Raw genomic sequence first — 27,593 nt, 5'->3', positions numbered from 1 at the left:
TTTGACCATTTCTCTGGGATTTTCCCCACAGCTAGTTGGGAGGGCTGGTGACAGCCCCGCAGGGTCTCCTCCAGCTGGGAAGGTATGGTAGTCCCACTAACCATGGCTGACGCTTGCTGAGCTCTCACTGCGTGCTGGCTCCTGGAAGAGCTCCCAGGTTTGGATATATGTCCTCCTCCCCAAAACCCCCCAGGAGGCAGAAATCAGTGTAACAGGAGCTGGGACTGGTGAACGAGGGATCCTGCTGGGAGTCTCTCGGATACCTCCAGTGGGGCGTGGGTTGTGGACAAAGTGAGCTAAGACACATGTCCTCCAGGATGAACCGACGTTGGCCAGGTGGGGACGGGGTGGGAAAAGTGTTCCAGGCAGAAAGAACAGCATGTGTCAAAGCCCCAAGACCTGTCAGGGTGGGAGTCTGGCCCCAGACCTCCTGCGATCGGGAAGACCCCGCACCCCATCTGCTGCTGGCCGCCGGGGGAGGGGCCTGACCCACTGAGAGGGCACAGCAGGGTCTTCAGGGTCTCCCCCATCTGCCCCTCATCTGGCCACATCTCCAAAGCTGAGGCAGAGGCTAAGGACGGAAAGACCGCTGGGGACCACTTGGCCCAGGACCCAAATTCATGTGGTTGCACGGCCACCAGGCAACTTAAAGGAGAGAAGTGGGGTGCAACGGAATCAAAGGGCAGGAAGTCCTCATTGAGAGAAGGAGCGGCGCCAGCCAGAGTCGCTGCAGGAGGCCAGCGGCCACCCCTCCCCGGGGCGCATTTTGCAGTGAGGGCGGGAGGGCAGGGGCTGGCAGCCCCGCCTCGCCCTCCTGCCCGCAGCCGGTTCCCGGCCTGCACTTTCTGCGCCCTGTGGCTATCAGCTCACAGAGGAAGGATGGAGAGGGCGCCCTCTCGGCGGTGGGGACGTGCGCACCCCGCGTAGCTGCTGCTCCGGCTGTGCGCCTCCCTGAGCCTCAGTTTCCCCACGCGTAAAGTTGCGAGGGGCAGTCGCAGATCATTTCTGGACGCCTGGGCTCCTCGCAGCCCCCACCCCGGATGGCTGGGCGGGGCCTGGGATCTCGCCGCCGCCACCCTGGTCGCCGCCCCCGTCCCCGCGGGGCTGAGGCTGGGAGGCCCCGCCCCCCGCCCACGAGGAAGTGGCTGCGGCGCGGCGCTGGGCCCAGAGCCGGTTCGGCGCGTCGACTGCCCAGAGTCCGCGGCCGGGGTGCCCCGAGGTGAGGGGGCTGAGGGACCCTCCGGAGGGGAGGGGGCGCCCCGAGGGGAGGGGGCGGGGAGTTGCCTGCAGGTGAGGAGGGTGCGGGGCGCTCGTAGACGTGGGGGCGTGGGAGGGGGTGCCTGGGTGAAGGGGCACAGGGCTGGGGGCTTGCCACGTGTGTGGGGTCGCCTGGAGGTGAGGGGACCAGGGGATGGTGGGCCGGGCCCGGGTGGGCGGCCCCCTCCGGGCGAGGAAAATGCAGGGCTCCCTGCCCCCGGCGCCCTCGGGGCGGCCCGGGCCCCCTTGCCGCCGCCCCCCTTGCCGCCGCCCCCTTTGCCGCCGCCTCGGCCTCCCCTTCGGCCTCCCCGTCCCTGACCCTGCCCCGCGGTCGGTGCCCCCCGCTATTTCGGGCCGCAAGGGCCCCACGCCCAGTCACTTCCCCTCCATCCTCCAGCCTTCCGGGTTGCTTCGGCCGGGAAATGAGCTGGCGCCCCCGCCCACCTTGCCCCTCCCTCCCCTCCCCCGCCCCCTCCCCCCCCCGCCCCCCTCCCCCCCCCCGCCCCCTCCTGGGCCCCCATCCCAACCCCTGCCCCAGGGGCCCGGGTCCGAGGTCCTCACGGGGAGGGGGTCCCGAACCCGGACAGAGCGGCCCCTCCTTGGCCGGCGGGGAGAGCAGCGGGACCCGCCCAGGGCGGTGACAGTAACACTGAAAAGACTAGCGGGAAGCCCCGGAGCCAGCGTAGCTCGGGGACCGAGCCGGAGGCTCCCCGGGTTCTTCCGGACTGTCCCTGGATTCCCCGCGCCTGGCAGGCAGTGCTGCCCAGTGGTTAAGGGCACCCGTTCCCCGTGAGGCCTCTGGGACGGGGTGAGAGTGCTAGCTTCCGTCACTGGACGATGACCTCAGCAAGCCACCTAACTTCCCTGGACCTCAACCTATCTTACCTGTAAAATGGGAACTACTTGGGATAATGTGTGGAAGGCACTTGGCAACACACCAGGCACACACAAGGTACAAACGTGCTCTTACTGTTGCCACTGGCATTATAAGGCCTGCCCACATTTATCAAAGTGTCTGGATGATGCGAACCTCTGAGATTTGAGGCCAGAATCCCAAACTGGGCCATGTAGGAGCTGTGTGGCTTTGAGCGAATCTTGGCTTTTTGTTTGAGTCTGTTTCTGTCTGTACAAAGTGAAGATTTAAAAAAACAAAAACACCAAAAAAAAAAAAAAAAAAAAACCCACAAAACTTTTTAGGCTTGCTTTCAAGGGTAAGAGAGAATGTCTGTCAAAGTCTTGGGTAAAAATACTGGGCATTTAAAGATGCCAGTGAAGCTAGTTTATATGTGTCTTTGTGCATAATCCACACACATCCTTTCAAATAGTTAAATGATACCCCAACATGTTAGTGTCACAATTTACTCTTGCTATATTTGTAGTCCCTTGGATTTTTCCACCCTTCCCCTATGCTAAAGGGGGTTATTATGAACATGTTTGCTTAAAAAAAAAAAAAGTCAGTGGTTATGTCCTTAGCACCAGAATGAATTTATGCCACCAAAGAGTGTTAATTTTTAAGTTCCTGTTCGTGTTACTCTGCTCGTTCCAACCCAGTTGTTCAATTGTTATTGCATCGCTCGTCACAAAGGCTGAACAAATGAGCAACAAATGAGAGTTTCTCCACAACCCTGCCAACATTGAGTTTTATGTGTTTTTGGATTTTGTTTTGTTTGGATTGCTTTATTAATAAGTTTTATGGTGCCTTTCTATGATTGCTTTCATTTATATTTCTTGACTTGATTTTTGCCTGGTTTGTAAGACTTCAGGAGCAGACCTGGGGAGGAGGTATTGGCTGGTCTGTCTGGGTGGCAAGGGCTATTCTATGCACAACAGGAAGTTGAGTAACTGCTTCGCACGTGTGCAAAATGGCTTGCTGGCAGCTCCCTGGAGCGTCTGAGCTGGGTGGGGACTTCCCTGAGTGCCTGTAGGGCCAAGATCCTGGTCCAGACTGCTCCTGCCTGGCTTAGCCTCAGATACAGCCAAACCTCTAGCTTCAGACGTGGCCAAGCTTCTTTGAAAGCGGTAAGGAACCTACAGCCGGTACCTTGTTCAGCCCCAACCTTTTCTGATTGAGATGTGAAGGAAGTATTGGCTGACGCGTCCAGCCAGTATGGACAGTGTCAGAATTTGACCCCAGCACCTAAGGAAGGAGCGCTAAGTCGGACTTTACCTGGCTTGCTCTGCTTTGGAGGGGAGCTGAGTTCTTCCCAAATGCTCAGGGAGGACCTTCTAGATTTCAGGTTTCCATGCTTTGCTAATCATTGACCCTAATCAGGAAGAAGAAGAAAAAAAAGAAAAAGAAACACTGAGCACATACCCCCCCCAAAATACTTAAAAATTGCATACATATGCCACTGAGATAAAGCATATTCATTTCTTATAGCCCATCCCCTAAAGAAAAGGATGGGGTTCGTTCAACCACATTCAAGAAATATTGAGCACCTATTATGTGCCAGGAACTCTAGTTGGTGCGGGGGATACATGGGTCACCAAAACCTACCTCCATATCCCAGTGTGTGGTCTCTGGCACCCCCTGGAGGGAAACCCACACCCTACTTTGGAGACCCAAACCTCTCCCAGACCTCAGGCCACCCTTCCCTGTGCTCTCCCAGCCCCAGCCCTGGGTGATCTCCAGCGCATTCATACTGAGTGTTCTCTGTGTGCTGGAAGGATGTAGGGGAAGGGCTACTGGGAACACGGAGATCCTGGCTTTAGGCTGGCAGAGGGGAGCCAGCCAGGGGAGACCTGGCGTTTGGCCCACACTCCCCCAGCCTGTTTCTGGGGTAATGAGGCACAGATCACTGCATGTGGACTTCTAGTCCCAACACTGTCCCCAGAGCCCCTTCCTGCCTCTGTCCCCAGTAGTCCAATGGGCCCACTGTGCTGGCTCCCAGGGCCACAGTGACAAGTGGGTGGGTGTTCCGGAGGCCATGGCCTCAGCCTGCCTTTGTCCTCCCCCCACCCCACCCCGGAGCCATTGCCCAGGCATTGTGTTGTCAGCACACTTGGGCAAAGCACCTCTAGCCGCATATTCTTTAGGGTGACTGGTTGGCAGTGGGTGCTAACCCATCCCCCATGGAGGTTTTCCTGGGAACGATGAAGTCAAAGTTCCGGCGACAGGGTGGCCCCATGTGAAGGCTGCTTCTCTGCGTCTGACCACTGGGAACAATCCAGTGATTCTCCTCTAGGAGGATGTGGCCCTGAGGCGACAGTGGCCAGAGAAGCTACTCCCCTCTCTGGGTTACCACTTCCTCCTTGCTAACTTGGGGGTTGGAGTCCTTGCCGAGGCCCAGCTGGTTTTAGTTGTTTTGCAGAAGTTATGAAAAGGGGAAAATGCACCTCTTCTCTCCCACCCCCTTCCCCCATATCTACCCCCGGCCCCTTTAAAGTGTTAGTTAATGCAGTGTACTGTGAGTATTTGTCTGAATTCATGCTGAAGTGTGATTGGCTGATAGATGTGGTGTGAAAACCCCCCCCCCCCGCCTGTCCCACTGTGCCTGTGGCCATCTTTATCAGCCCCTTCCTCTCCCACTTGAGGACCTTTGGGTCCCAGGAAACAATGGTCAGGGCTCCCCAAGTTCTCTTGGCTGTGTTACTAGTATGGGGGCTGCCGTCTTCAGCAGACCCAACCTCTCCGTCCTTGCAGCCTGGCCCCCAGGTCTGGATACTCTTACCAAGCAAGACCCTGCAAGAGGCAGAGACGCCCAGCCACACAGTCCGGGAGAGTCGGAGCTGGGAAGTTGCATTCTGCATATGAGCTGTGGGCCCAGAGACCCTCAGGGCCGTAGCCACAGAGCTTCTTTCTGGGCCACCAGGGGCTGAAGGGGTAGGGGGTGGTTGGCCTCCACAGCAGCCAGCGAGAGCCCGGCTGGGGTGTGGAAGTGGGCCTCTGGCCTTATCTCTGCCCCACTGGTGACCTTGGAAAAGCGGGGTGGGCACTTTAGCACAGAGAGGCCTGGTGCTCCCACTTCTTAGTCTTGCTTCTGTGGTGTGGATGGTGATGAAGTGATCCAGCCAAGCTGGATGCCCGTGCTGACCCGGCCCAGCGGCACCGGAAGTGCTGGGGGACGTCCCCATCAGGCCTGCTGACCTGAGCTGAGCACCCAGAGCGCCACTTCCGGGGCCTTTGCCTTCCACAGAGAGGCCTTATATGGAGAGGCTGGGGAAGCAGCCATGGTGGGAGCAGTGTGCTTGTGTGTGCGCGTGCAAGGCTGAACACGTGGGAGCAGTGTGCTTGTGCATGCACGTGCGAGGCTGAACACGTGGGAGCACATAAGAGCAGTGTGCTCGTGTGTGCGCGTGCGAGGCTGAACATGCATGAGTGTGTGTGGCCTGGGCTGCAGGTGTATCAGCTTTCTCCTCTCTTGTTGGCGAGGACCCACTTGGTGCCCTGCTCTAGCCATATCCCTGCTCTGTGGGTCCGTGAGACCTAGGCTGCCCCAGGAACCTTCCAGAGCTTCCTGCTATAAATGAAAACGGGTTTTGCATCTGGGGTGGGCAAGAGGAGCAGGGCCCACAAGGCGGGGAGCTGGGAGTCAGGAAGCCAGGCCCGGCAGGATGTGTGGTGCCGCCTGGGGCAGGCCATCACTGAGCCCTGGATTTCTTGGCTGGACAGTGGGCTACATGCAGCCCGTCCCTCTCTTGCGGCGGGGCCCCAGCTCCATGCTGTGCCTTCCAGCAGGGCCTCCAGGTCAGCCATGCGGGTGAGCTCAGCCTGACAGGTGGCCGTTCTCCTGAGGGGCTGGGTAGGTGCCCACTAGTTTCTCTTGAGCACTGAGGAACGAATAGAATTGAGTCCCTATGCTGTAACCTGAAACTAGTATAACACTGTGTCAATGCTACTGGAATTAAAAAAAATCAAAAAACGCCTGGACTGCTTAGACCTGGCAAGTAAGGAGCATTCAGGAAATGTTGGGTGGTGGTGGTTTTGTTGGTTTTTATTCTTAAAGATTTTAAGTCACCCAACATGGGGCTTGAACTCACAACCCCGCCCCGCGTTCAAGAGTCGCACGTTCCACCAACCGAGCTGGCCTGGAGCCCCAGTAGTTTTTTGTTTTAATTTTTTAATAAAGAATGTACTCTGCTGGGCACTAGTGACAGTATACAGTTGTCTTCATCATGTACTTATGAGCACCTACTGTGTGCCAGGCACTTGGGCACTGGGGAAAGCAGTGTGGACGAGTGAGAACGGTGTGCGTCCAGCTCCTGAGTCCCAGCTGGGGAGAGACCGCAGGTGCTGTGAACGAGTACAGGGTAACAGGGTCCGTGGTGACTCTGTGGGGAAACTTCACCCGGAATAGGGAGCCCGGGGGAGAGGCAGGTGGCTGCAGTTGCAAACAGTGGTCAGAGAGGGCGTGCCTGAGAAGGTGGCCTTGGAACAGAGATCTGAAGGGCAGCAGCACGGGCTGGCCATGCGGGGGTGGGGGGGGGTGGGAGGGGGAAGAGCTCTGGAGGCCAGGGAACAGCCATTGCAAAGGCCTGAGGCCCGTGTGCCCTGGAATCAGCCGCTGGGCTAGCTGGGGGGACAAACTCCCACACGGGTGGGTGGTGGCTGGGAGTGACCCCACGGGAACACCTACTGTGTGCCAGGTAGGGCTTAATGTCTTGTTTTACCCTCTCAACACCTCTGGGGCGCAGGATTCCTGTTCCCATTGTGCAGATGCAGACACTGAGGTTCGGAGGGGTGAGCGACGTGCCCCCAGGGTCAGTCACTGCTGGCACGCGGTGCGGCTGGGCTCCGCCACAGACCCCGCGGCTGAGTGGGGAAGTAGGGCGAGCATGGGCCTGAGGAAGTGATGTTCCCTTTGCGTCTTTCCAGATGAGTAGGGCTTTGCTGAATGGAACAGGGGTGGGCAGAGCTGGGGGGGAGGCAAGCGACTGCCCATCACCCACTGTGGTGTGTGTCCCACCCCACCTCAGGCTCAGCGGGCACCTCAGAACTCAGCAGCAGGGAGGGGGCTGGAGAGGTGCAGTCAGGGCGGGGCCCAGTTCTGGGGGTGCACCCAGCTGCCTTCTGTACCCACCTTCACCCCCACAGTCCAGCCACCCACTCAGGGCCCTGTCCTGCCCTCCTCCTCGTGGAAGGAACAGCAAGTGGGTTTTCTGGATGAGGAAGGGATGTGTCTGTGTGTCCGTCCGTGTCCTCAGCTGCGCCCCTGCAGACTGGCTTCCTCCCCTCCCTCTCCTGAAAACAGGAGCTCTGGGTGTGCAAGGCTGCCTGCTGAGTGCTGGGCACCTCGCCTTTCATCCTCACCTCACTTTTTTTTTTTTCCAGATTTTGAGTGAGTGCACGTGCGCAAGAGTGGGGAGGGAGGGGGGATGGGGCAGAGGGAGAAGACTCCCCGCTGAGTAGAGAGCCCCATGTGGGGACTCGATCCCAGGAGCCTGGGATCATGACCTGAGCTGAAGGCAGACATTTAACCAACCGACCGAGCCACCCAGGCGCCCGATTCCATCCTTCTTGGGCCAGGCGGGGGGGTGGGGGGTCTCTCCCCTTGAGGAAACTGAGGCACAGATGAGTGACAGCCGACCTGACACAGGGTCTGCACACCCCACTCACGGGAAGGCCAGGCTGGCTCCTGCTGCCCTCCCGCAAGGTTGGCCGGGGCCTGTGCTGGGATCAGAGGCGGGGCTGACTGGGGGTCCCTTCCTCTCTTGGGCACAGGAGCTAAGCAGCCATGGCCTACCACAGCTTCCTGGTGGAGCCCATCAGCTGCCATGCCTGGAACAAGGACCGCACCCGTGAGTGCCACTGCCCACAGGATGATGTGAGGGGGGAGCCCCCTGAGTGCATGCTGGCAGTGAAACGGCCAGGCGCCCTAGACTGTGGGCTCTGAGGGCTGGCTGTCCCCCTCCTTCACCTCCAGTCCTGAGTGTGGAAGAGGGGACGGACGCGCTCTGGGCACACGCAGGGGCAGCCGGTGAGGGGTGGAGGGGGGAGTGCGGCCCCAGCCTGGGCCGGGCCTGTCGCAGGTGCCACTCGGGCTCCCAGAGTGGGGTGAGAAATGAAGACGGCCTGGAGGAACACACGCAGGATGAGGGGAAAGCACTGGAGGCAGAGGCAGTGGTTCAGAAAAGGTGGCCAGGGAGGTCTTTTGGAGGTGAGGGAACCAGCCGTGCCAAGGCCTCGCAGTGGGAGAGCCTGGCATTGTCAGGAGCAGCAAGGAGCCCAGGGCTGGAGTTGGGGGGCAGAGGGCAATAGTGGGGAGAGAGCTCCCAGAGGTCATGAGAGTGCTGTGGGGGTGCCTAGGGGTAGTGGGTGCAGGTGAAGGATGCCTAGTCCCAGGGGAAGGGTCTCAAGGTGCTTCAGGGAGCCCTGCACCAAGGCAGAGGGGTGAAGGGCCTTCCTAGGAGAGGGGAGTCATGAGGGAAGGGGGAACCTGGGCACACACACCTCCTCCCACTGCCTACCCCCACCCTTCTCTCCTGCAGAGATTGCCATCTGCCCCAACAACCACGAGGTGCACATCTATGAGAAGAGCGGGGCCAAGTGGGTCAAGGTGCACGAGCTCAAGGAGCACAATGGGCAGGTGACAGGTATGTCATGCTGACTGGGCTCATTCTCCTGAAAGGAGATGGGATGGGGCAGGGCCAGCCAGTGTCATCCTCCCAATCACTGTGTTAGGTAGGATAGTTTGGGTTGCAAGTAACACAGCCCTAATTCAAACTGGCTCAAGTTACAAAGGGATCATGTTGGCTCATGTTACTGAAAAACTGAAGAGGTTTGTGGGCTTCAGGAAAGGCTTGATCCAGCAGCTCAGTTCAGTGTTACCAAGGACCCATTTCTTCTGTCTCTTGGCTATCCAGCATGTTTGGTGATAGTTTGGAGAGCTGTAACGCTCTCTCTCGGTATTCTAGTGGCACCCCCTGGAGCAGTTTGCATCCAGATTGTGGCCTCTAAGCCCCTCCTACACGGATACCAGAGAGCCTTTTCACTTGGATGGCTTCAGCCTGTTTCCTCCCCATCCCACAGGCATCGACTGGGCCCCTGAGAGTAACCGAATTGTGACCTGTGGCACAGACCGCAATGCCTACGTGTGGACACTGAAGGGCCGCACGTGGAAGCCCACGCTCGTCATCCTGCGGATCAACCGGGCTGCTCGCTGTGTGCGCTGGGCCCCCCAGGAGAACAAGTTCGCTGTGGGTAGTGGCTCCCGTGTCATCTCCATCTGCTATTTTGAGCAGGAAAATGACTGGTGGGTGCCTGGGCAGGGTCAGGGTGGTTTGGGAGGGACCCTAGGGTTGCAGACCAAAAGCTGGTGGGACTAGTGTCCCAGAAAGCACGGGATGGGGTGTCAGGAGCCCTGTTCACATGACCCTGAGGAGGTAGGTCCTCTCTGGACCTTGTAGGTGAGGTGACGGGCACTCCCACAGCCCTGTCTCAGTACTAAAGGCATAGACTACACCAGGACCGCCTCTGTGGGCATTGCCTAAAGCCCTGCACACACACTCGCATGGACTCCCTGATAGCCCTCTGGACTGGGCATCTGTTGTCCCCACTTTTCAGATGAGCAAAAATAAGGCCCTGAGGTCCGGTCACTCGTCCGAGATGTCAAGCCTTTTGTGCTCTAGGGACGCATCATCTTTTCCCCTGGGTCCATGAGGGCAGAAGCTAGGCTGGAGTCTGGGAGACCTGAGATCGAATTCCACCCTGGCCAGTTAGCTGCTATGTGACTGAGCCTGGCTCAGGCTTGTCGTGAGGTTTAAAGGCTAGCAGGGATAGAGTTCCCAGCTGGAGGGGACCCAGCACCCCACGGGCCTGATCCAGCCGAGAGGCCCGTGGGCCAGTAGTGCCCAGGCCCCTCCCTCCAGGGATCCTGGCGGGGGGCAGGGGGGTCTGCAGGGCCCCATGGGAACGTGGAGTTCCTGGGGCACTGAGGCCTTGGGTGCTGAGGTGACCGGTCCCCCTCCCCTCTGTGTGTCCAGGTGGGTGTGCAAGCACATCAAGAAGCCCATTCGCTCCACTGTCCTCAGCCTGGACTGGCACCCCAACAACGTGCTCCTGGCTGCGGGCTCCTGTGACTTCAAGTGCAGGTGAGCAGGGGGGCCCCCAGACATCAGCACAAGAACCAGGGTGGAGGGAACCCCACGCCCTGCCTTCTGGACCCGCTCTGCCGCCAGCAGCGGGACCTGGGACCTCAGTCCAGCATCTGTGAGGTTTTGCTTTTGGAGGGGTCGCCATTGGGTCCTGTTTCCTGCCCATGGAGAGTCTTGGCAGGACACGCCCCTTGCTGCCTCTGCATGTCAGCGAGGACGCTTTTCTAGGCCCTCATCTCCTGCCTCCTTAGAGCCCCGCTCCTGTCCTTGTTCCTTGTCTCCCATCTGAAGGACGAGGGGGTATGCTTTCTCACACTACATGACTGAGCAGCCTAGACAGACCTGCCTCATTACCTTGGGCCTGGAACGTAGTGTCTCCAGTTGCCATTGGCTGTTTTTGCTTCCGGGCCCAGCACCCGTGAGCCTCCCAAGGACTGTGGCTCCCAGCTCCAGACACAGGGCCTGGGTCTCTGAACCACGCCTGGGAAACAAGGCTCTAGCAGGCTCCAGGGGCTCCTCTGGAGGCCCCGGACATGGAGAGGGTAATGTCCTACTGAGGCTCTGTGGGGTGGGGAGCTGGTTTGTTGGCACCTGACCCTGTGCTGGCCCTGGGATGGAGTAGGAAAGTGGTGTACTGGGAAGAGCTGGTGGGGAAGGTGGGCCAGACTGGTTTAAGGTGCAGAGCCGGGGGGGGGGGCAGCCTAAGGGCTGGCTGCGGAGCGCAGGCACCTGCATGATGGGGGACAGGACACCCCCTGGGGGCTGTAGCAGCCGTGCACGGTCAGTCCTTAGATGAGGGCCCAAGGGCCCTGGGAGTTCATGGACACTGAGCCAGGAGGTCCCCACTCCACTGTGCCGAGAGGGCCCAGGGCCCCAGACTTGCCCAGGCGTGAAGCTGCAGGTCACAGGAAACCTGCTCTGGTACCCACAAGGTCCCGGCTGGACACTCGGGCCTCACCAGGCCAGTCTGGGAGAGAAGGCCCTCATCAGGCTGCTCCCAGACTCCCCAGTCACCGCGGTGTGTTTCTCTTGTCGGTCCCTGCAGGATCTTCTCGGCCTACATCAAAGAGGTGGAGGAGCGGCCGGCGCCCACCCCCTGGGGCTCCAAGATGCCCTTCGGGGAGCTGATGTTTGAGTCCAGCAGTAGCTGCGGCTGGGTGCACGGTGTCTGCTTTTCAGCCAGCGGCAGCCGCGTGGCCTGGGTCAGCCACGACAGCACCGTGTGCCTGGCCGATGCCGACAAGAAAATGGCGTGAGTACAGGCCACTGGGGTGGGAAGGGGGGCAACCAAGGCACCAAGTGGGAGGGGCCGGCATGGCTGACATCTCTCTCTCTCTCTCAGCGTCGCGACTCTGGCCTCTGAAACGCTGCCGCTGCTGGCCCTGACCTTCATCACAGACAACAGTCTGGTGGCAGCGGTGAGGCAGGGAGGGGGAGGGAGGGGAGTGGTGCTAGTTAGAGCGGCTCTCCACTGATCTCCCCCCACCTTCTCTTCCTCCTTGGTCAGATCTGGCGGCTTATGCTGCGGTAACAAGGCCCGGGTAGCAGCGTTTATCGCGCTGCAGGTGTTGGGGGGGCCCTGCTCAGTGCAGGGGGGGGCTTCGTCTCCAACCTGCTCCCCAGCTGCCATGGAGGCAGAAGGGGGAGGCAGAGAATCGTCCCCTGGACCCTGAGGTTTCTGCTTACATCTTATGGGCCAGGGGAAAGGCCAGGGCCACACCTAACTCAGTGGGTGTGGGGGGCAGCACAGTCCTCCCGTGCACCCAGAAGGACGCCGCTCTCCTCCTCCCACCCACCCATCTCTCCTCCCTTTTCACCCCTTAGCAAACACACTCGGGTCCCAGAGGGGGGTCAGGCCTGCTTTGCCTACAGAAGCGTCCAACTGTGGGGTATTCTCCCAGAGCAGGTGTAACTGTTGGGCAGGGCAAGGTCCCTGAGCTTCCAGGGGAAGGGAGCCACCCCTAGACACCACCCCCCCAGCAGCTGGTCCCTGTCAGGGTACCTGGGGTGGGCCTGGCTGTGATTCTGGGCTGGCATGGGCTTCCCCGTAGCTCCACCCCAGTCCCACCACCAGACTCCTGGCCAGACACCCCCTTGGTGTTGTTCCTTGTCCCCAGCCTCTGTTTCCCTGTGCATAAAATGGGGGTGCTGTGCCTGCCCTCGGCCACGCTCCCGTGACATCCCCACCCTGTCGCAGGGCCACGACTGTTTCCCGGTGCTGTTTACCTACGACGGCACCACAGGGACCCTGAGCTTCGGCGGGCGGCTGGATGTGCCCAAGCAGAGCTCGCAGCGCGGCCTGACAGCCCGTGAGCGTTTCCAGAACCTGGACAAGAAGGCGAGCTCGGAGGGCAGCGTGGCCTCTGGCGCTGGGCTGGACTCGCTGCATAAGAACAGCGTGAGGTGAGGGCAGGACCCACCTTGACTCCTCTCCCAGCAGCATCAAAGTGCGGGGGGCCCTGACTTAGGAAGTGGGGTGACCTCCAGGTGGCACAAAAACAGCATCAGGTGAGGGCAGCGCAGGCGGTGTGCTCTGTGTTTTCAGGACACGGCGGTGTGGGGACCGTCACTGTTCTCTGGGCCGACCAGAGAGCAACCAGTCCCGTGGGGCAGGGCCATGGCCGAAGCAGCCTGCTGTCGCCTCCCTGAGCAGCGAGGCAGGATGAGGCATGAGAAACTGCTCAGGACGCCCCAGTCCTGCCAGCCCCAGATGTCCCACCCCACAGCCAACCGGGGACAAGTTCGGCAGGCCTTCCTGACTGGGCGCCCCCGACTGGCTCGGCCCCTGCGGCCATCAGGTCCGGTGTCCTTTTCAGACTCAGGGCCTGAACCCGGCTTTCAGGGCTTGTCAGAACAACCCCACGGGTCCTCCCAGCCCCCGGTTTTGCTTCCCCCCGTCCTGCTACACTCCTGTCACTCTGGACATTCCCCATACGTGGGATTCGTGCCCTGCCCGGTTCCATGTACATGGGCTTCCCTCGGCCCCTCGCACACTGCTGCTTCTCCAGGCAGACTCGTGAGCCCTGTCCTCTGTGGGCCCTCCCGGCCCACTTCCCGGGCTCTCTGCGGGGCTCACCCCAACTGCACAGCCCAGCACTTCTCACCGGCAGCTGACCCGGGGAGGGTGGGAGCTCCTGGAGGGCAGGCGGGCCCGAGGCCGGCTGGGACCCATCAACCTGCCTCCTCTTTGCAGCCAGATCTCGGTGCTCAGCGGGGGAAAGGCCAAGTGCTCCCAGTTCTGCACCACGGGAATGGATGGCGGCATGAGCATCTGGGACGTGAAGGTGAGTCCTAGCCCACCTTGGACTTTCCGCTTTCTTTATTCCTCCAGGAGAAAGGCACTTCTTTGGGATGAAGGCGGGGGTGGGGGGAGAAGGATGAGGGGCACTTCCCTTTACGGCTGGGATTCAAACCCAAGTCTCTCTGACTCCAAAGACCAGGTTCTCTGTCCTCTGTGAGGTGGGGGCTGGGAGCCAGGTCCCTGAGGGCGGGGTGAGTGCGGGACAACTGAGAACCAGCCTGTCTGTTCTGCTGTCTCCTTCCAGAGCTTGGAATCAGCCTTGAAGGACCTCAAGATCAAATGACCCGGGAGGCATAGACTGCCCTCATCCCAGCTGCCGGGGGAAGGCGTCAGGGAGGCTAAGGGTCGCTTTGCTGAATGTTTCTAGGGTAGCAGTTTGGGTCCCCCTGGGGACTGCTCCAGCTGGAGGGGAGGGAGGGGTGGGAAGCTTTTCTTACCTATTGAAGGAACATGTGCCTTTTTCTTACAAAGAAATGCTTTCATTTATTGTTAAAAACAAAAATGTTCTCAAAGCACTGTGCTGGTCATGAACTGCTTCCGAAACACGGATGTAATAAAAACAGTATCAGAGCTGGTCTCCTGTGTCTGGGAGAAGCGCGTGTTCCCACAGGCACAGGTCCCTTACTTCTGCTTTACCAGCAGAAAATTGATCCTGAAGCCCAAGGGCCTTCTCCTCTCCGCTCCCCTTTCCCCCGCAGTCCAGTCAGGGCGCGGCCAGACCCCGATGGCTTCCTGTCACTCGGCAGTCGGATTCCCAGACTAGCGCTTCACATTCCAGGCTGCTTTGTGGGCTTTCATGGAAATTGATTTCTCTACTTGATGTTTGCAGCTGGTTTCTGATAAATGTGCATCGTTTCCTCAATTTCCCTCCCACTCCTATTTTACACAGAGGGCCTTTTCTGTTTAACACATGCTTCTCAGTTACCTAATTACTCAGTCACAGCTGGGTAATGAGTTACATCCACAGATCCTAATTGTCAACTGTCCTTACATTTGCAGGACGAAGGGTACCTAAACATGCATTCTCCCGGATTGTTCTAGGGCCTATCCCTCAGGATAGCTGCCAGTCGGAAGAGGCCCACTGACTTTTCTAAAATCACGAGATAGAAATTCTAAGATCCCAAGAGACAGGCCACACAACTCCTCTTATTCTGAATGCTTGCCAAAGCCCTCCCGGCCCATACCAGCTCTCTGTAAAGTGAGCTGCTGGTTCTGGAGCAGATGGGACTACTGTCAGGCCCTGGAAGGCCAGGAAGATGTCCACATACCTTTTTATTTTTTTTAGCTCACCTCAGGGCTGAAAAGTGGCCCCAGAATATCTGTTCTTCTGAGACCCTGACAAACAGGCTCCCTTCACTCAGAGAAGGACGAGCAGCAAGCATGCTCTTGTTCCGCTGCAGAGGCCTCGCAGACATCAACTGTCTGCCCTCGTTATAGACACAATGCTTGTTAAAACTGATAGGCTCAATCTTTTGTTTCTAAGAAGAAGGAAAAGGCATTACAGGACACAGTCGGATAGGGTTGGGGTCCTCAAAGCATGGCCAAGGCTCCTGTGGCAGGTGGGAAGTCCCATCAGGGAAGGAGGGGATCTAGACCCTGTTCTATGATGGACATATCACCAGTGGACACTAGGACCACTGGCCAGACTTTCTGGGCCTTCCTCTGTACCCCACCCCACTGGATGTTGCGGACAGTGGAGGGGACAAGTAGCTCATAGTCTGGTGGGGGCAGCTGAAGATGACCCCCTCAATGTTTGGGGGGGCGGGGAGCTGGTGGAGCAAGAAAAGGAGGGATTAGGACTGAGGGAAGATTCCAGGCAAGTCATAACGTGCAAGGAGGGCTGTGAGCAAGGATCTGATCTTTCTAGGAGCCGGGGGACTGATGTGTGCAGGACAGGGATGAGGTGGGTGGTGAGACTGGGAAGGTCCCCAGAGACCAGTTCCTGGAGGTTCTTGGCATTGTGGGGAATCAAGCCACTAAATGGGAAGTGACATGAGGCTGCTGCTGCAGCTGTGTGGGTGTGAGGGGACCCGGGAATAGCACAGGAAAGAGCTGGGATGACCTGGGAGAGTGGAGAACACAACTGGGAAAATCCTAACACACAAGTCATTCTGTCCATACTCTGGGGTGCCTGGGTGGCTCTGTTGGTTAAGCATCCTCAATTTTCAGCTCAGGTCACAATTTCAGGGTCGTGAGATCGAGCCCTGTGTGGGGCTGAGTATGGAGCCTGCTTGGGATTCTCTCTCTCCCTCCACCCCCCACACCATGTGCATGCACTCTCTCTCTCAAATCTTTATTTAAAAAAAAAAAAAAAAGGCAGCCTTGTTATCCCTTTCTAAGACCAAACTGAATGCCGGAGAAAGAAGTTACCTCCTCAAAGTCTCACGGGCGGGACGTAGCAGAGCCAGGATCCTAACTCAGGTCTGACTTCCAAGCCCCAGCTGAAACGTACTCCATGTGAGTCCGGGTCTCTAGCTGAGCCAGGGAGGAAATGCCTCGAGCCAGAAGTCTTGCCGGCAGGTCACCCAGGTATACAGGTGAGATCTGTACGACCACTCGGAGGACCGCAGACACCAAGGATGTCCTGGCTTCTGGTCTCACACCAAGGTCCAAGCAGACAAGGAAAAGTCCCGGGCACACAGGGAGTCCTGCTGGCCCAGGCCATTCCTGCAAACCTCCAGCTGCCAGCACCTTAGCGGCCACCTCCTTACCACGCAGCTCCAGCTCAGCTGGCTGGCAGCCCCTGGAGCCAATGATAGGGTATTCTGTCTGCGAACCTTCCAGACAGCCAGCACCTCTTGTTCATCTTCTCAGAGAACCTTGTTTTCCTGGCACAGACCTGAAACTGCGCTGCTGCATGACCTCTGAGGGGTGGGGCACTCTGGCCAACCTCACGTTCAGTCCCGCTCCGCAGGTCCAGGTATTTCGCAGGCTGGAGGGAGCCGCAGATGTTGGCAGCTTGGTAACCCTTCTGGGGCTCCTGGGACTGTTGACCTCCAGCGTGGTCAAGCCCAGGGGGCATGGCAGGAGTCCGTGGAAGTCAGGGGCCCAATTCCATCTCTGCCACTACATCTCTTTTTGACCTCAGGCCCTGCTTGCACCAGTTACTGACCTCTCAGGACCATATGCAAAGGATGCTGGTGTTCACAAGGCGGAGTGCCACTTACAGGGGTGCAGGATAAAGGACAGGCACAGTGGCCGAGTCTGCAGGCGGCTCACGTGGTGGTGCTAAGCCTCAGTATCCCTGCTGCTATCCCCACCATCCAGAGTGGTAAGGATGGCATGAGGTCATGCCTGGCAGTCATGCCAGGTGTTGGGATGCTTCCTCCCAGCACTGAAATCCTGACTCTCTGAACACCTGGAGGGCAGGAAAGGGAGGCATGGTGCTGCTGCCAGGTTGCTATGGACCGTGGAGGGTCGGTCCCTGGCCACTCTGGCTTAAGTTCCACCATACTTGGGTTAAAGGAGGGGAGGGACGAACTCTGTATCCTGAGGTCTCTCCTAGCTCAGATGCCCAGGGACCAGTTCCCACATCCTGCTGGGTGCTGCCCAAACCTCGTGGGGCGGACCTGCCTGAGAGCAACACCATGCCCTGCTGGGGAAAAGGGCCCAGGCACAAGGACCCAAAAATGCATCACAGAACAAAGATTACGATAATGTCAAGTTTAATCTGCCAAATATACAAGTTGGACTTGTGGAGTATGTTTTGCCTGGGTGCTGCACAGTAAACAGAGGTTTCTTGAAATGATCCATGGGGAGGATTAAGAATGGGCCCTAGCGCTGGCCAGAAGGGAGGGGATAGGGCGGGGAAGGGCAGAGGGGACTGGCTGCAGACGAGCCATGACCCTCAGGGACCCAGGGGGCACGGGCTCCCCAGACAGTAGCCCCTCTAAGTGAGCACCCAGGCAACACAGACCAGGGCTGGTTGTTGCAAACTTGTCAGCAGTTGCCGCCCCCCCCCCCAATCAGCCGCTACCGTGCAACCTACGGGACAAATGGAAGCTCTTCTTACCCCACCTCCCAGGCACCCCCAACAAGAGTTCTGAATTCTAAAAACAGCAAAAACATTCAAATGGTTACATATGAAATGCTGTCCTGCATCTTTCTGTCTCAAAGATAGCAGCCGCCCCCTCCCCCCAGCCCTCCCCACCATCCCCCCAAACGACTTCTGTGCCAAGATGAATAGGAGGCCCCAGGCTGCGGGGGCTCCTTGCCGTGAGGGGCTGCTGCTGCGGCGCCAGGACGGGGCAGGCGAGACTCGGCAGAGGGCCTGGCGGCGTGGCCGGACCCCGGGTGCCTCCTCCCGCGGGCCGTGCTACTTATTCAGGGACAGCGACTGCATCCGTTTTCCCGACAAAGTCGCATCATCCTTTGCTGAGGGTGGGAAGGGAAGGGCAGGTGTTAACGCGAAACCACCCCTGTGACACACATGCCCCCCACACCCTGGAGGCGCAGCACTGGAGGGCTCACAGACCACAGAAAACATTCTGGGCAACGGGTTCAGTTGGCAGAGGAGGAACAGGCCTGGGGGGAAGAGGGTTCCTGTGGGAGCCACTGTGCCCTGGTGTCCAGACATTCCCATCACATTCGGGTGGCTGCCCCCGACACAGGCCCAACACGCAATCTACTGGGCAAAGAGGAACCTCTAACCCCACTCCCAGGCAGAACCCTGCAATTACACCCTCTCCCTGTGGGTGCTGCAGCCTTCAATCCACAACAACAGTCCAAGGCCCTTCCTGCTTGGGGTCTGTGAAGCAAGAGCTACCAGTGGGGTGCCGGGACAGCAGACTATCTCCAGTGTGGTGACAACCCTGGCGCAGCTGATTTCCCCCTTCTAGGCCTCAGATTCATTGTGATTTGGTGACGAGGCAGGACAGCAGATCCCTAAGAGCTCTCGTGTCCCCACACGTATGGAGGGGTGCATAAGACCAGGAGGCGGAAGGTCATGAGTCAAACGCTCCTATAAACCAGACCAACCCCCCACAGCTCCCACCGCCGACCTGAACCCCTGGAGGGAGAGCATGGGGGAAAAGGGACAGCTGGGCTAGATTTCATCTCGGTCTGCGCTGTGAGGCCCAGCCCACCCCTGCCCTACCCTCTGAAGCCCCTCAGATAGACAGCGGTTACCCGAGGCACCAGACACTTTAGCGGGACCATCCAACCTTGAACGTCTGCCCTAGCTGCGTCCCTGAGGCTTCCATCAGCCGCTGTGGACGGGGCTCTGCTTGGATTCAAACCCTTATCTGACTGCCAGCTGCTGCTGGACCCTCCCAGCACCCTAGAACGTGGTGGGCTCGAAAGCCCACCTCCACGTGACAATGACAAAGGCACATGCATAAACACACAGGCTGGGTCTCTAGCCAACACCCCAACCCATCCCATCGCACAACGGGATGCTAAGTGCAGGGTTTGGTGGCCCAGAACCAGAGTCGGGCAGTCACACCAGCTCAGGACTTACCTTTCCTCTCTTCTTCTTTCTTCCTGGCAGCCTCTTCCCGCTGTTTCCGGATGATCGCCAGCCGGGCAAGGTCAGCTTTGGCTTGCTCTGTCTTCCCAGCTAAATGCATTTTCATGTAACGTTCTTTTGCTTTCTGCTTCTCGATTTCTTCTCTGTTTGGATAAAATGGTGTCACAGGGGACATCTTCCCTACCATTATCAGCTGAGCTGAATGTGGGAGCCAGGATACAAGCCAAGTCCTCGGGCCTGGGGCCCAAGTGGAGGAAGGCGCCCTGGCTCCGCATACCCCCTCCGTGATGGACACTCAGCAAACAAGCAGAGGCACAGGCCTGGACCTCTGAGGGATACACTGAAGGGGCTGGAAGAAGTTCAAGTGGTGCAGCAGCTTCCCAGACAGCAGAGGATGGGGGTGAGCTCAGCACAGAGTGAACGATGTCTGCACTGGGGGGAGGGGGTGCTGACTAGGGTCTCCTGTCCACAGTGAGAAAGGGGGACCAAAAACCAAGTAGACGGTGTATCCAAAGATGAGCAGGAGGAGGAAGGCACTGGAAACCACATTCTATGAGGGGTAGAGAAAGGAGTGGCACTGGAAACCACATTCTATGAGGGGTAGAGAAAGGAGTGGACCAAGTGGCCACAGATGGGAACCACACCCATCCAATCTCAGGTCAACAGAACACAGCACATTCTCAATCAGGGCAGCTCAGATGTGTAAGAGGCTGCCCTCCAAGGGCTGAGCCCCAGTTGAGGAGGGTATGGAAATGAGAGCTAGACTCCCACAGGACAAAGGTGTCAGTCACCAACCCACCAGGTAGAGAAAGAGGTGATGGTCATTAGCTCCACCTGAGGTTCTTCCTCCCAAGCCTGAGATTCTGGACTGGGCACACCTTCACTTTTTATTGGATGATCCCACTTCTACCAGGTTCCTGGAAGAGCCAAATACTGGAGGAGAGGGCAGGGAAGCCCTGCCTACCACGAGCCTGGGGGAGGGACCCGGCCTCCCAGAGGCCTTCACAGCACACGGCACCGGGTAATAAGAAACAAAGCACGGGGCCTGGCCTGACAGAAGGAGAGAAGGCCAGCCACCCAAAGTCAGATAAGCAGATGTGTTGCCCAGGAGACTCTGGACAAGACATGTGCTACAGAGATGAGACCAGAATACTTCTCAGCTCAGCAGATCCCACCCTGGGAAGTACGTGCAGAGTGAGGAGCCTCTAAACTGAGCAGTAGAGATGCGAACCTGGGGAGCGGTGAGCAGTATGCCGTGGAGGCATCTGGAATGATGAGCAAGGCTACCCAAAGGCTCTGCAAAGCCCCCTCAGTGAAAGCTAAGTGCCAAGCAGGGTGCTGGCCTTTATGGCTTTCACTCTGCAACCTTAAAAAGCAGGGGGTAAAAACAGGATCCCCTTTTTACTGATGAAAGGGAAGCAACTGGAAAGCTAGAATCCTTAGCAGCCTCTGATCACACCATGAGCTCATGAGCCTTCCCTGTGGTGTTTTCAGAGACCCCTCAGCCATCATGGGGTTAGCACAGGAAGGCGGATTTAAATCCTAGCAGCACAGGAAGGAAAAAAAATAAGGCCGCTTTCTCTAGAGGACTTCAACCTCTTTCTTGTAAGGCCCCTGGTGTCAGCCGGTGGCCATCCAAAGTTAGGGCACTACTTGTCAAAGAATGGCCATGTGCAGAGCACTGCAGCGCTGGACTGAGACCCTCACACAACCCCAGAAGAGGCTGTCTGCTACTCCATTTCCACCCGGGACTTAGGGAGCCCCGAGGCAGCCAGCAGACCACTGCACTGTGCTGCCTTCTCCCACACCCCACGTCAGTGACAACAGAAGAATGCAGGCCAGCAAAGGTCAGAGAAGGCTAGATGAGGAAGTGTCCCTGGAGAGGGGTGCTCTGGAGGAAGGGACTGTAGCACAACCCTCCATATCCCTGGGCATTACTTCAAGTGCAACACTCAGATCTGAAACTATTCTTCTGTTTTTCCCTGCTGTGTTCCTACTGGTGAAAAAAATTGTTTTTGTTTTGTGTTTTTGGAGAAGCTTCTATAGAGCCTTTGGGGAATGAGATGAAACAAAAATAAATGCTGTAGTTGGAGCCCCGACCCAGCCACTGGAAACCTCAGAGACCAGAAGGCAAGGGCAGGGGACCTGGGCGCCTCAACCACTCCCCCCACCCCACCCCAGCCCGCAGGCCAGCCCCCGGCCCATGTACCCAGGTCCCAAGGCCCAGTAGCAGAGATTACCGTTCTCTCCTTGAAAGCTCTTTGGGCCCATCCAGGTCCAGCTGCGTGACCTTTTTGGTTGTCTGTGCCACCCGGTTAGGGTTCTCGATGTCAATGAGCCCCTCCACGCCTTTGCGCTTTTGCTAAGACAGAGCAAGAAGTTGGCTGTTGGAGAAGTTTGGTCCTGCAGAGCCCCTGAGGGCCACTCCCACTGTCTCCCAACAGCCCACCTGTTGGGAGGGGGACAAACTCCTGCTCCACCCCCGGCCCAACATGATGCTCAGCCTGGGCCTCACAGTGGGAATAGCACTTAGGAGAGTCTTCACCAGCCTGGGAGGTACGAGGACAGTGAGTGCACAGGACTAGAGCCCAACCTATTCCAAGTCCCAAGAACCAGGGATTATTCTCTCAGCTTCGGAGGTGACAGAACAGAGACACAGGACTAACAGAGACACAGGACTTGCCTAAGACCAACGAGGAAGTAGACAGCAGATGAGCTGAGAACCCAAGCCCAACTCACGAGCTCTCAACACAGAGCACTACGCCCCTACTTCAAGCCCAGCCCCCGCAAGCAGTTTTCCATGGAATCTCACAGTTGACTGCAGCAAGCACTGCTGGATCCCGGACCAAGGATGTTCTCAGGACCAATTCCAACTCCTAGCCATCTCAGCTGATGGGACGGAAGTGACTTGAGAATGAGCCATGAGATCACAATCTATGGGTTCAGGGAACCTGCATCTCCCCTCTCTTCCCTCCCCTGGGGGAAGTTCAGCAAGAGTACGAGGCCTCAACGTAGCAGGTTGGATTGAAGTTTCAGGCCCTGCCAACCCCAGCTTTTCTCTTTAATGACCAAGGAGACAGCTTCCAAACAGCAGCCAATCTGACGCAGAGCTCTGGACACCAATATCCAATCTAGCTACCTGTAAACGCCTCCGCCTGGTTACTGACATCGCGAACTGAACATGCCTCACCCACCCTGCTCCTTCCGACCATCCTTAGGCCACAGCCTTATGCTTCCTTTCGTCGGCAAACCCCAATGAGCCCATCTCTTAAAACATGGTGTGAAATCTGCCGGCTAGTCTCCATTGCCACTGTCACCATCCCAACACAAGCCAGTTTCTTGTCTGGAGACCTGCTGCCATTTCCCTGCTTATGGCAGGGAACACCTTACGATTTACTCTTTGCAGGGAAGCCAAAACCACCTTTTAAAAACAAATCTGGTCGTGTCTCTCTCCCACTTCAAGGCCTCCACCAGCTGCCCCCACCCACAATAGTGAAACCCAAACCCCTCAAGTGCTACACGGGAGCTGCCCCTGCCAACCTCGCCTCCCTCCCCCCTCGCCGCTCCTGTCCGTACCCACCAAGGCACACCCCCAGCAGCCTGCTGCTGTTCCTGCTTCCACCCCAGGGCCTCTGAGCTTGCTAATCCAGCCGCCCTAACTGCTCTGCATGGTAATTTTCACACACCTGGCTCCAGCCTGTTTTTCAGATCTCAGTTTAAAAGCCACGTCCTCACCACACACTACTTCACGTACCCATGATCACAGTCCATCTTGTTCATGATACCTGCCACTACTTGAAATTATGCTGCCTGTTTACTTCCTTATTGTCTACGACTCCCTATTAGAGCACAACCCCTTGTGACCAAGGACTCTGTCCACAACAGGCACTTGATCACCGTTTGCTGACTGAATGAGTCCAAGTCCCAGGCCTCCACCAAACGCAGTACCTGGTAATCGTCTTCTTCATCTTCACTCTCATCTGAGTCTAGGGATTTCTTCTCCTTTTTGGGGTCACCTGCAGCCCCATCTCCACCTTCTTCTCCTTGTTCCTCTTCTTCCTGTTTCAGAAATGGACAACCTGCAAAATCAAAAATGCACAACCCCCCTAGACTGTGACCCCTGCTCCCACCACCTCCAGACTGTGGACCCAGAGAAATTAAGTCCCCAGAACACTGGGACCAAGTAGGACAAGGGTCCTACTCTGCGACCCTGGCCCCCAGTAGGGGACCTGGGTCAGAGGCAACCTATCTACTCGGCTCCACAGCCCAAAAGCCATTCCCACAGTCCATCCTGGGTGAGAAGTTCATCTCCCAGGGTCAGAAAGACTCAGCTGTGGGGCTGGAAACCATAGTCCTGCTCAGCTCCCCTCCCGTCTCCCCAGCTGCCACATGCTGCTGCCAAATTGTACTCGCTTTCCTAGGCAAGTCCTCCCCTGCTTTCCACTCCCACAGTCAGTGGCAGGCCAGCCACTCCAACTTGCCCATGCAGAGGCCTTGCTGCGTTGGCTTCCTAAGACAACACCCAACATGCTGCTTCCTTCCACCTTTCTTGCTTCCCCACCAAAAATATTCCTAACAAAAACAGTAGGTCCTTCCCCCTTAGCACTTGCCCACACATTCTCCAAGGTCCTGCTTAGCTGCCAGCTCCTCCATCAAGCCCTCCTCCCCTCTCTCCCAGTCACATGTGGCCCCTCCCTTCTAGGGGCTCCCCAACACTTCATAGCTGTGTCATTCATCAGGCCTGACTGTGCTCTTATCTAGGTGAAGATCTAATAATGTAGTCAGGGATGGGGACATCAACGATGATGGAAACATTCTATTTCCTGATAAGAGGCTGGAAAAAACACTGCAGGAACAGAGTAGAGTGAACTACTAAGCTCGGAATAGAGGGGGAAGGGTAAATATCATCAGTGAGAGTCACAGAGGAGATGACGTTCAGCAAGGTCTGGAGAAACGAATAGCACTTTGCCTGCTGGCGGTGTGGGAACGCAGGGCATCGTGTCATGCTGGGTCTGGCAAGAGGTCTGGCATGGCTAGAGCAAACAAATGGGGACTGCTGGGAACTTGAGCTGTGGATGGGCTGAGCCTGGTGGAAGAACAGCTCCCAGAAAGCAGAAACACAGGACCAAGAACAGAGACCCACTAAGGTAATCACTGGTAAAAGAACAAAGTTCTAATTGATTCAATCAGAAGATGGCTCTCCTCTTCACTGTCATTGGTTGTTCTGGGACACCCGCCTGCTGTCCATGCCCCCTTTGCCTGACCTCTCTGGATGCCAAAGAGGCAGGGAACCACCCTGGGCCACTCGAGTGGCCTGGACAGGCACGTACTCACCCTGGCCTTCTGCTTCTCAGCCTGGAGCTGTGCGTCGATCTCCTCAGGGCTCGTGTACTGCCTTGCCCGGCCTTTGTGGCCTCCCTTTCTCCCTGTACAAGGATTGGCAGTTCAGGAAGGTGGGAGGGAATCAGCTTCCTTGATTGCCCTGAGCCCCAGGGGGCTGTGTTCTGCTTGAGGAGCTCTCATCAGAGGCTGCAGAGACCGCCCCCACCCCCCACCAAGAACCACCCAAACCTATACTTTCCTACCTTCACATGTTCAAAGGGACAAAAGAGGCAACATGTGACCACCTGAGGCAGCCCCAAACTGTGTGCTGGATGTAGCTTCCTACAAATAAGACCTGAGGGGAGGATATGGGGGAGGGCACACCACACATAATAACCAGCCAAATCCCACGGTCCTTATAATCCAAACACCGTGGACCGAAATGCAGTCAGAACATGTAACACATCCCTGCTGTGACTACAGTGGTTTTTACTTGCAAATGTTCTGTCACAGCCATGTACTCATCTGATCCTCAGAATAAACCTATGAGGAGTCACAGCTGGTCCCATTCTACAGACAACACACTTAAAATTCAAATCTCAGCTCTACCACTTGCTAGCTTTGGGCAGGTACTTAACCTGAGTCTCCTTTCTCCATCTGTGTCCTTATATCCTAGAGTTGTCATGAGAATGAATTTGTTAACATATGTAAAGCTGCTGGAACAGTGCCTGGTATTGAATAAGCACTACAAAAACATATGCTATGTTTGTTACTTTTCTAATTGAGTATTCTGGAAGAAAGAAAAAAACAAAGCCACTGACCGAATCAGTGATTCACTATAAATATGAGAGAATATAATAAATACTTCATGTTCACCTAAGTGGTATGGTAGAAAGAAAAAACCTAAAACCTATTGAAAACTTTCTTGTGCTTGGAGTAAGAAACAGCTGGCAGAGTTGAAGTTGAAAATGAAGCTGACTACCTTCTACCAGTTAAAAATGTAACTGTAAATTAAAGCTCATCTAAGAGTATCAGTTTCAGTCTGACCTCTTGAGCCAGGACAAGAGACTGACCCCTGCTAAAGCCATCAGCCAAAGTTTTATAGCAGGATGGCTCCTGCTCTGCTGGTCCTGGAGGATGCTGGGGTGGTTGTGGGCTCAGTCCATCCCCACCTCTTCTGGAAGCTTTGGCCCAGCTGATTTCCAGTGAGTGTCTCACTGAGTGCAGAGAATCTGTAATTAGCCAGTTTCTCTGGACTCCAGAGACAGTAGCACAGATACCAGCCTCCTCTTATTTCCTAGACAGCAGCTGCAGAGCCATAATTGGGCTGTTACAGACCACACCACCTATTTTTAATGACTACCTGGGTTCCCAGGGGTGTCTCAGTCTATGCTCATGAAAGTCCTATTGTGAGAGATCAAGCTTGCCATTAAAAAAACCCAACATATTTTCTTGCCCTCTTAATATTCCAGGCAGTAGTCACAACTCAAAACTGACTACTATAGGCTCTCATCCCGCACACCTGGCTAGGAGACACTGACCTTGGTTTGGCCTACCATAACTTTTATCAAAAGCTCCTCTTGCCTTTAAAAGTGTTTCACATTTACACAATGGAAACAAGAGTGTGTCCTTTTCTCTCGGGGAATTTCGTACTTTAAAATTAAAAAAGTCTTCTTTTACATTTCAAGCAAATCAATACAAGCAAGAAACATAAATCTTATCCGCCCACGAAGCTTTTCACAAGCCAAAGATCAAGTCACTTAACCCAGATATTTAGGATTTTCTAACTGTGGCCTCCAACCTTGGCTCAAAGTATCTATGAACTAGGACCCTCAGAGCCAGAATTCTGGAACCAGAAGGGTTCATTTAGCACCCTCCTTTTGCAGAACACAAGACTGAGAAAAATGGAAGGGACGTGGCTCTTCCTATCACAGATGAAATCAGTAGGGAGGTAGGTTTAAATGGATTCAGCTCTGTAAACCCCAATATCTCTGCAAGTAAAATCAGGAAGTCATTTAGGTTTGAAAAAACTCCAAGTAGATTTCCTGTGGGCTGCAGCATCTTAACCAACATGACACATGAGCTACCACTATTAACTGAACATCTGTTCTGTGCCAGGAGTTAGCCAGGCACTTTGAGTGCTCTATTTTTTTATGACCTCTATCTCCAGCTCTCCAAGCGAAGGGTTATTAGCCAGGTGCTCCAAAGGAGAAAAACAGGCTGGAATTAAATTTCTTTCAGGCTATGGGGTCAGAGAGTGACACAGCTAGACTTCAAATCAAGAACTTCTGACTTACGGAAAAGATAATGAAGGACTGGTCTACCGTGGATCCTCTATCTTCTTGGCCAAGAAACTGACAAAACCCTACAAATAATGTTTAATGGGCACTTGACTGCCCGGCGCTGTGACGCGCACTCCACATGGATTACCTAGTTTAAGGCTCCCACCAGTACTATGAGGTAGGGACAATCATAAGCCCGGTTTGCAAATGAGAAAACCCGGACACACAGAAATGAAGCAACTGGCTCAAAGGCACACATGGAGCCGCTGCCGAATAGGGGCAGTCAAAACTAGGTCTGCCAGGCTCGAGAGCATCAAGTTAGGTCTCATTAGGCAGGCCCGGCTCGTCCAGAGCTCGAGAGGGCCCACGTTTTACGCGCAAGGCAGACGGGCCCGGCACAGGCGCGGGAAGCGGTGACTCAGACCCCGCGAGCCCAGAAGCGGGAGGAAACTCCAGATCCCCCAACCCAGGAAAAACGCGCCCTAGATCCGGCCTTCTGCGTCGGCGAGGAGCCGGAGCCTCCCAGTCTCCCCAGACCCACGAAGCAGTGGCTCGTGGCCACTCCGCTCCTCAGTTTCTCCATCCGGACAATTGGGCGTCGAGGCCCACACCTGGCCCTCAGCCGGCGCGGACGTCCTCCCTCTGCGCCACTCTCCGAGACGCCCGCGGGCTGAATGAACAGCGGGAGCCGGACTCCGGGAGCCCCTCGAGGCCCGCGGGCCACGCGCGCTAGTCCCTCACCTCCTTTAGGCATCGCGGCTCCAGCGGCTGCGGCGGCGGCGGCGGCGGCGCCTCGAACTGACACCGGAACCGGAAACGCCTCGGGCTCGACTTCTTCCGCCCGGCTCAGTTTTCCTCAGCGCTGCTCCGCCGCCGCCGCCGCCGCCGCCGCGAGGGCCGGGGACCTCAGGGAAGCCGGCGCACGGAGACT

At 56.8% G+C, this 27,593-nt stretch overlaps 2 protein-coding genes across 2 annotated transcripts; one reads left to right on the top strand and one right to left on the bottom strand.

Annotated features, from left to right (window-relative positions):
- Positions 1 to 1,111: 1,111 nt before the first annotated feature.
- ARPC1B (actin related protein 2/3 complex subunit 1B) lies at positions 1,112 to 14,161 on the top strand. Its single transcript, XM_026516246.4, has 10 exons — positions 1,112 to 1,219; positions 7,919 to 7,995; positions 8,686 to 8,790; positions 9,227 to 9,449; positions 10,180 to 10,287; positions 11,336 to 11,542; positions 11,633 to 11,708; positions 12,488 to 12,693; positions 13,484 to 13,574; positions 13,836 to 14,161. Exons 2-10 carry the CDS (start codon positions 7,932 to 7,934, stop codon positions 13,872 to 13,874), a joined length of 1,119 nt encoding a protein of 372 aa, XP_026372031.1. The 5' UTR covers positions 1,112 to 1,219; positions 7,919 to 7,931; the 3' UTR covers positions 13,875 to 14,161.
- PDAP1 (PDGFA associated protein 1) lies at positions 14,049 to 27,593 on the bottom strand. Its single transcript, XM_026516242.4, has 6 exons — positions 27,404 to 27,593; positions 24,393 to 24,484; positions 23,007 to 23,117; positions 21,299 to 21,420; positions 19,050 to 19,201; positions 14,049 to 17,965 (listed from the first exon to the last, which is right to left on the bottom strand). The coding sequence occupies exons 1-6, from the start codon at positions 27,414 to 27,416 to the stop codon at positions 17,907 to 17,909; spliced, it is 549 nt and encodes a 182-aa protein (XP_026372027.1). The 5' UTR covers positions 27,417 to 27,593; the 3' UTR covers positions 14,049 to 17,906.

This window comes from Ursus arctos, unplaced genomic scaffold (assembly GCF_023065955.2).
Source record: "Ursus arctos isolate Adak ecotype North America unplaced genomic scaffold, UrsArc2.0 scaffold_2, whole genome shotgun sequence".
Lineage (NCBI taxonomy): Eukaryota > Metazoa > Chordata > Mammalia > Carnivora > Ursidae > Ursus > Ursus arctos.
Note: the sequence above shows the minus strand (reverse complement) of the source record. Positions and strands in the feature narration are given on the sequence as shown.

What these genes read in the sequence shown, in the direction of transcription:
- ARPC1B (XM_026516246.4), top strand. Translation starts at nt 7,932, where the DNA reads ATGGCCTACCACAGCTTCCTGGTGGAGCCCATCAGCTGCCATGCCTGG. An exon ending in CTGGAACAAGGACCGCACCC is followed by an intron (nt 7,996 to 8,685) that starts GTGAGTGCCACT and finishes TCTCTCCTGCAG; the next exon opens with AGATTGCCATCTGCCCCAAC. An exon ending in TCCTGTGACTTCAAGTGCAG is followed by an intron (nt 10,288 to 11,335) that starts GTGAGCAGGGGG and finishes CGGTCCCTGCAG; the next exon opens with GATCTTCTCGGCCTACATCA.
- PDAP1 (XM_026516242.4), bottom strand. An exon ending in CTGAGAAGCAGAAGGCCAGG is followed by an intron (nt 23,118 to 24,392) that starts GTGAGTACGTGC and finishes TTTCTGAAACAG; the next exon opens with GAAGAAGAGGAACAAGGAGA. An exon ending in ATGAAGAAGACGATTACCAG is followed by an intron (nt 21,421 to 23,006) that starts GTACTGCGTTTG and finishes GCTCTGTCTTAG; the next exon opens with CAAAAGCGCAAAGGCGTGGA.